At 39.7% G+C, this 8,634-nt stretch overlaps 1 protein-coding gene across 1 annotated transcript in view; it reads left to right on the plus strand.

Annotated features, from left to right (window-relative positions):
- Positions 1-5,982, plus strand: part of ldhd (lactate dehydrogenase D) — a 34,828-nt gene extending 28,846 nt beyond the window's left edge. Inside the window, exons 7-11 of the mRNA XM_013265573.3 lie at positions 688-816; positions 1,273-1,400; positions 2,266-2,356; positions 3,327-3,438; positions 5,207-5,982. Coding sequence (XP_013121027.1) covers positions 688-816; positions 1,273-1,400; positions 2,266-2,356; positions 3,327-3,438; positions 5,207-5,387 — 641 coding nt within the window. The 3' untranslated portion in view covers positions 5,388-5,982. The remainder of the gene's footprint in view (positions 1-687; positions 817-1,272; positions 1,401-2,265; positions 2,357-3,326; positions 3,439-5,206) is intronic.
- The last annotated feature ends 2,652 nt before the right edge of the window (positions 5,983-8,634 follow it).

Here is an 8,634-nt window from a genome sequence, read left to right on the forward strand (position 1 = left end):
GACGATTGTAGGGTTACTGAAGTTTGGCTAGCTGGTATATAATCATGTGCTACGTGATCACTAGTGACACAGCTATGTTAGCATAACATAAACACAGTGAAGCTGGAGGATGAACGCTAACTTTTTTCCACTCGTTAACGTGAGGGTTCCCGATGGTTAGGGACAAATGTAATCACATGGCAGGATCCTAAACGGACCGAACTTCAGTCAGGAGAACAACTGAGATAATCCATCCACAATACGAGGTCAGTCATTAATATACTGCTGCATGGGCTGGGCTGTAGTTACAGCGTAAGGTTTTAAATTGAGCTTTAAAATGAACAGTGGTAATAAAATCAGAGAGGCTGACAGTGATCACTGACTGTTTTTAGGGGCTTGTTCAGCGTAAATAGAATAAGATACAAAACATTAAAACATGTTAAAACACAGCAGCCTTAATAAATGCAGAGTAGTTTAGGACCCGGAAGCAGGATTCATACAGCATCGCTTAGAGACCGGATAAAATCCAGAACAGAGGAATTTATCCTCAAACTAGAGATGAAAATTAGATCAATACCAATTATTGACAGCTGGAACCTGCGCAGCAATGATGCAACTGAATGACTTTAGACTCATGTTACCTACATTTCCTTTCATTGTGTGTTTGTCCTGTGTGTGTGTGTGTGTGTGTGTGTGTGTGTGATCCAGAGTTTCTGGATGATGTGATGATTGATGCGTGCAACAGGTTCAGCTCTCTGTCCTACCCCGTGACCCCAACTCTGTTCCTGGAGTTCCACGGCTCAGAACAAAGCCTCCAGGAGCAGGTCAAAACAGCTGGTGTGTGAGTGTGCTGATATCAGACCAGATGTTCTCCCATTAGATAAAGCAGTTTCTGAAAGATATTGAGCTTTAGCATTAGTTTCCCAGGCCAGGACGTCCCTAAAAATGGGACATGAAAAGTGAACCATTTGTAAACATTTCAGGGTCCTCTGTTTCGTTGTAGACTGTCGTAGATGTTAACAGTAGTCACAAATATTTGTCTGTGAGGGGATGTGTCCAACAAAGCTTATTATTATTTGTAAACTGGTTGGTCCATCCGTGGGATCTCAGGACAGTGTTTCTGAAAACTAATTTTCTTATTTATTCTGACAAGGCAACTGCTTTAATATTCACATAACAGCAGTGTTGTGGAAGTGGAGGCAGATTTTCTCTTTTGGGTTAAAGTTTCGATGTAATGTGATTTACTGAAAGCAAGCAAACTCCCATTGAAGGTCAGTGTGTGTGTTTCTACAGAGGACATCACTCAGAGTAACGGAGGGTCAGACTTTCAGTGGGCTCGAGATACGGAAACACGGAATCGGTTGTGGAAAGCTCGTCATGACGCTTGGTACGCTGCTCTGGCTCTCAGACCGGGCTGCAAGGTAAACAAAGTCACCTGCTTCAGGTGCACCGGCTTCGAGCATGATTTTCTCTGTTGGTCGATTATTTTCATTTACATCAAACAATGTGGCATCCTTTCTTTCTTAACACATTACCCAGTCCATATCATTATAGATATCCAGCACGATTTTTTTCCATTGAGGCCTCAAAGTGTTCCTTTAATTTTTGAGCAGTGAACTAAACAGTGCGTGGTCGTATCTTATTGGCTGCTGCAGTTCTAGTGTTTTGTTTGCTTGGTATCTTGAGGTTAGAGGGTTCCACCCCTAATAAACTATGTGCCTTGTTTCTCTCCTCTGCTGTTTCACCTCGTTTGTGGGATAAAGAGCTTTAATCATATTTTGACAGTTTGATTTAAAACCCACTGTGATGGAGTACAATTACACAAAAGAGTGTAACGGTCCAAACATTTATGGAACTAACTGTACACCAAAACACCTTTGCTCCACACTAACACTAAGGAAGGTGAAAAGAAGAAGGTGTATTACAGTGTGAGAGGGCTCTCGTGTTGGGCAGATGTAATATTGCTCCAAAGGGATTACACACTCTTCAGCCTGCAGTGTGATATTATTATAACTTATGACTGCTGTGTGAAAACTCAGTACCATTAGAGTTGAGGTTGTTGGATATGTTGCCTTTTAATAGTGAGGCTTTGTGTGACAGCGCTGTGCTACACTAACACAGTCACTGCTCGGAGGCACTTTTATGTCTCACTTTATTAACGTTTTAAATCCTGAAGATTGCACAAGACACCTGCTTGATGCCTTTCCAATATCGTGACCTTATCTTCCCTGTGTGTGTGTGTGTGTGTGTGTGTGTGTGTGTGTGTGTGTGTGTGTGCGCGTGCAGGCCTACTCTACAGATGTGTGTGTTCCTCTGTCTCGACTGCCTCAAATTATTGTGGAGACAAAGGAGGACCTGATTGAGAACAGACTTACAGGTGAGCACAGTTATATCCACTTGACTTCATGCTGAAAAGCACACCCACAGCTGAATTTTACCCACAGCTGAATTTTACCCACAGCTGAATTTTACCCACAGCTGAATTTTACCCACAGCTGAATTTTACACCATGTTGTTCATTCAAAGCACTTGAATCTCTCTTATTCCTCAAAGCATTTATCTTTACTGTTAGAAAAAAATAATAGAAATTTATAAAAAGAAAATAATTTCTTTCTTTTTGGGATTTCAGTGAAACAGTTTGAGTGAGCTTTCTGTGAACTGGGTTGGTCAGCTGACCCATGCGGTGGAGTAGAGAAGCTGCAGGAAGGTTGATTAAAACGTGTAGTTTGAGGTGCATATTTGAACTGAAGGAAGCACTTTGAGGTCTAAGGGATCAATGAGACTTAACTCCTAATACTACAACTTTTAAATACAGGAACTCTTGTTAAGCTCCAGAATGTAGGGCTCATTCTGGTGTAATTTAAAAATGCTTTTACAACATAGATCCACTTTGTTTCAGCTTCATCTTTACGGTGAGTAGCTGAAATTATAAAAAATAATAACCCTGTCTTACCTTAACTCCAACCCTTTGTGTAAATCGATAAAACATCAGCCAAAAAGGATATCTTTATCAGAATCTATAAAATCCAGTGTTGAATAACACCAGGTACTGTCTGTAAGGCACACTTGATTTCCTCAACTGTGTCAAAACCACAAACCTTAAACTTGTTTGTTATTTTGGGAAAGAGAATAAACTCACAGGAACCCCGACAAGTAAGGTGGGTAGGAATTATGTTGGAGAACCCGATTATCTCTCACACCACTGATCACGTCTGGGTTTTTTAGACCCACAAAACAAAAACTAGACTCAGATGCACTGACGCATCAGAAAAGCACAGAAGAAGAACGGGATGTAAAAATGGGACGTTTTTTGCACTGTATTGAATGTGGATGGCTTCTGCCCTCAGGTCCCATAGCAGGCCACGTGGGCGATGGGAATTTCCACTGTCTGATGGTGGTGGATCCAAACAACCCCGAGGAGATGCACAGAGTCCACCTGTTCACTGAGAGACTGGCTAGGTAGGGTGTCACCTCTCACTCACTCACAAATCTTCTACCAGTCAGGATTTCACTTGTTTTTCTGGAAGATTGTCGCCATCCATCGAGCCGTTCACTGCTTCAGGGTTGACATTAACAGGATGTGAGGACACACATATCTCTGACTCGTTCAAACAAATAAATGTACAGTGTTTAATCAGCAGACATTTTATTCTAGTTTGTCATTTGTAAGCAGACCTCACCCTAACTGGAGTCACTGTATGGACATATGATGGGTAATAAAGTTGTCCAGGAACTTAAGCTGCGTCCATATGAGGCGACTCGCACTTGACATGCTGCTTTGAAGCTGACGGTCGGTCACCAGCCTGTCATATGTTCTCTACCCTCTCATGTTTTAGTCAAAGTTATCCCGTGCCCCCCACTGGTAGTTGCTTCAGGCTCTGGCCTTGAAGTTAATAAAAGTTTATCTTGTAATGTGTGCAGTTCTCATTGCCAGTATTGTGTTTTTGAATGTCGTTGGCTGTCTAATATGGCCTCTGGTATCGCTGTGCATTGCTTCCTGTGTGGACTCTCCCACACAGCACGTACAGTTCATGCCCACATGGACCAGCTTCAAGTTGAAACCAGCTCTGTATTCTGTGCAGCTCGAGGGGAGACTTTAAAGCTCCGCCCACCCCTGTGACTGAGCTCGCAGATGTCGTTAACATGATCAAAGTGATAAAATGATTACAGAGTAATCTTGACAGTTTTTAACGTGTATCTGAACAAACACTCCTCTGAAAAGGTTGTTATCGCATACAGTAGTAATCAGCTATATGATAACGCTGTAAAATTACCATTAAAAAGCATTTATTGTACTAGCAAAAGACATAGACCGGAGCCTCGAACCACCTGACAGCTGCTGTAATGTTTTATTTATGCTTCCTTCAGATCCCATCAGACAGACACACACTGTTACTGAATACCAGATGTTCTTACTAACAGTAATCTCCATTTTTTCAAGTCTTATTGGTTGAGCGCGTATGCCTCATGTACCTGTCAGGCAGCCTGGCCTCACTGCTCCATTTTAGCAACTTTCCTTGTTATTACCTTCATTGTCAGTCTCTCTTCAACACGTTTCTCTTCACCGTAATCCTCCCCACACTCGCCGTAATCCTCCTCACTCCGCTTGCTTATCTTCAAACAAATTCCTCCCCGTTTGAATGGCGCTCTCCCCCATCTCTCTCGGTTAATATTGATTCCAGAGGGCCAAACGTTTAAGTCTTGGGACTTGCAAAGACTTGTGGGCTGTCTTTTTGTAGATGGAGGGTTTTAGCTATATACCAATACAATCTTCTCAAAATCTGTTTTTAAAGACTTTAAACACCACCAGCTATGCCAGGGTCAGGATCAGACCACAGAGGGTAATGGCATAGAGGATTAGATGGAAGAAAGCCACAGCTCACCTGAATTAGACCTGAGCGAAGGCAGCGGAGACTCCAATGCACGAAACAACTCTAACTCCTGTCCTTCTCCTTTTAAGCCATCTTTCTTCTGATTGGCTGCCCCTTTTCCAAAAGCAGGTGGGTGGGGCTTCTGTGCTGTGGACCATGAATTGGCCATATTAAAAATATACACTCTGTATTACGTAATATAGAGCCAAGAAAAAACAGCCTGAGCTTCTCACTCACAGCGATTACTTTCATATGAATGTTTGTGGATAGAAAGTGAAAAATTCTGAAACATTTGTAAAGGCTTCAGAAAACTTGCAAACTTTTTGCTCCTAAAAAAATGTATTTGCTTCTTGCAGGCGAGCCCTGGCCATGGATGGTACGTGTACAGGAGAGCACGGAGTGGGTTTAGGAAAAAGGGCGCTGCTGTGCGAGGAGATGGGACCTGTGGGCATCCAGGTCATGCGGAGTCTCAAGGACACCCTCGACCCAAACAACCTGATGAATCCTGGGAAAATCCTGCAGCGAGAAGAGCCATGAGCAGCATGTCCATCCGAGTGATTACATCATCAGAGTGAAGTTTATGGAAGCACTTCCTGTTGAAGGAGCACAAGCGGTTTAGATTTAACAATCATATGAAATCATTGAAGCAGTGATTTACAAATTCAGTTAAATCAAGAAAGCTACTCATGTTTTGTTTGATTTCTCACGAATGTTCCTACATGCACCACAAAACCTGACTCCTTGAAAATGATGAGTGTTAACAAAATCCTTTTTGCTAACTACAAATGTGAGTTTTTAAGGAAGACCTGGTCTGTTGTTGCAGATTAGCATGCATTATGTAAAGATTATCTTCCACAGATTCTTTCTTTTTGTGTCATTAAAATTAATTTATCAGAATGCGGAATCACTCCAAGTGTTGTTGAACCTGTTTATTGTTTGCTGAATACATTTCATTGAAACTAGACACTACAGTTTATTATGCTTTTGCTTTTGTAAACACTTTAGCTAACTGCCAATGAGCATTTTGACACGGGACTCCATTATTCTGTTGATTTGCATAGGTGTTTAAAGAGTTTCTAGAGTTCAGCGACTATATGTTGTATACTTTAAATAAATCACAGTATCCAATGGTTTCAGTGAAATCCTTGACCATGATGACCTACATAAAGAAAAGCTGCTAGTAAATGAAAGAGATCTGTCAGCACGACAGTTTGGGGATCAACTAAGACACAAGTTACAGAAAATTACAGAAAAAGTTCTGTAGCTAATTGGCCAGACTGTCCTGTGATTATAAAACTGAAAGTTTTTGTTAATTCACAGAAAATGTAATGTAGGATGAATGTCACATTTTCCAAAGCTATACAGTGGCACAGACCCATCTTTGACGACCTGATTCTAGGCCCCAGGCCTTATCTTTGACCCCCCTGATATAGGTTGTCGGGAGGTCGTTAATGACAAAAGTACAGTAACTTCTAATAATTTGGAGAGCTGATTTGAACACTCGAGCGATTTTCATCTCACTGTCCACTAACCAGAATGGAGGCAGTTTTCAAGGAAGCGAGCAAACTTCAAATAATTTCCATTGCCATCATTTGGATTCACTGCCTTTTATGTCACAAACTCGCAGCCATTAAACAAGAAAATTATCAGAGCCAAATGAACCTTCAGGCTTCTTTGTACCTGGATTTCTTCCTTCTGTGTCTGTGATGAAGCAACGCTCTGCACCACCACACGGTGTCAGTGGTGCATCCTTGAGAGACAAACCTGCAGCGTGTCAGCCAGAAGATCAAAATATAATGCTCATTTCTGCCTCAGCAGCTTTGTAACTATTGTTTTCCCAGCTTGCAGCCACTAACTGACACTCGCACAGCCACCGAGCTACAATCAAATCTCCTTTTAAATAAAAACACTGTGTGACTTTGTTATAGCTCACCCTGAGTTCTGTTTATTTTATTCTTGTTGATTGCATAGCTGTTTAAGCAGTCTACAGTTCAGTGACTATCTCCTGCAGCCTTTCTATAAGTCATATTTGTTTTCAGTGAAATCCTTGATGATGGTTCACGAGGCCTTTAAAACAGATGCATCGAAACTTATAATTAATAACAACCACAAAATGATCACAAAGAGACCATGCAGTCATTTAAAAAGACAAAAAAAGAAGAAAATAAATGCCTAAAATATCAAAAACAGCCACAAAACAATGATAAAGTGTCAATAAAATAATAGAAAATAACCACATCAACCAAAATTTAAAAAAACAGTCCACAAAACAACCACAGAATGAACCAAACTGAAAGAAAGTTACACAAAAATCCACAAAACTAAAATCCAAAACAGACATAAAACAACCAATCAAAGAAATTCACAATAATCACAAAGAGACAGAAGAAGCACAAAGTGATCCAAAACTACTGAAAACAACCACGGAAATAATCAAATGATGGAAAATACCTTTAAAGAAACACAAACACACACAAAGATATGCATGCCTGCAGGACTTTTTTTCCTGCTTATGTCTGCAGTACGACTGTGGCATGTATTAAATTGGTGCAATATACATTCTAAAGTTATATTTCATGTGGGTTTGAAAAAAATCCACACATGCAAAAGAAAAACAATATTGTCTCCCCATTTTCCCTAAAAGATTTATATTATACAAATATACCATAAATGGGCTGGTAATCCAAATTTCACCGCCACCTCTGTTAAGTGGCCTTTTATGACTAAACTAACTAATGATGATATGTTGAGAATGTTATTAAGGGTGTTAATGAATCCTTTACTTCATTAGGGTATTTTTGGTAATCCACTCATTGAGAGTTATGGTCTACTTACAGTTTAATAACCAGATTTTTGACTCAGATTCTTCACAGCTGTGGATCAAATGTGTCAAATTTGTTAACATTAAATAAAGTTAGAAGTCACATTTCCTTTATAAATGTATATGGGCCAGTTGTTAAAAGGTGGCACTAAAATGTCCTTGGTTGTGGCTTTGCTGGAACTATTAAAAAGGAAAACTGGCTGAGAACCTGCTTACACTGTGTTTTTGTGAGCTTGATTTTTTTTAATTATACTGGTGCAGTGTGTGTGTGTGTGTATGTGTGTGTGTGTGTGTGTGTGTGTGTGTGTGTGTGTGTGAATCAGAAGTGAGGGAAGCATTTTAGTTTTACTAACAAGTTGATTTCTTATCCTCTGTGTCAAAAAGCAGTTTTTCCTCTTCTAATTTGTACTTCCTGTGTGGAGACTGTGTAACAAACCTTGCTTCTTTTATTCATTTTACATTCTTATCAATGTTACTAAGATCTCATGTTAAACCTCTACACCAGTGATTTCTACTCAGTTTGGGCCTTTTATCCAGACCTGTCAGATCAGTAAAATCACCAACACACTGCTCATGTTTCAGTGTGTTATATTTATCTAACATCGCTCGTTATCCAAAAATCCATGCTGTTATTTTTTGTTTTGTTGAATGTTTAATTGAATGATCACTTTTTTTCTTTATATACTTTACATTTAGTTAACTATTTTTACATTTTTAATGCTAACATCATAACTTTTAATGGCTTACCTTTATGAGCATTAATACTGAAAATCAAAACTACAACTGAATTAAATATTTCATGTCTAACTGACTAAATTAAACCATATTTGCTTATTTATTACTTATTAGTACTGCATTAGTGCCTATCACAGCAGCTGTAATGGGATGAGACGTGGGGCTATTCTGAAATTAATAAAATTAATTTTTCTTTATTTTTTGCAAGAAAAGTACATTTAAATTTAT

Source organism: Oreochromis niloticus, linkage group LG7 (assembly GCF_001858045.2).
Source record: "Oreochromis niloticus isolate F11D_XX linkage group LG7, O_niloticus_UMD_NMBU, whole genome shotgun sequence".
Classification (NCBI taxonomy): Eukaryota; Metazoa; Chordata; class Actinopteri; order Cichliformes; family Cichlidae; genus Oreochromis; species Oreochromis niloticus.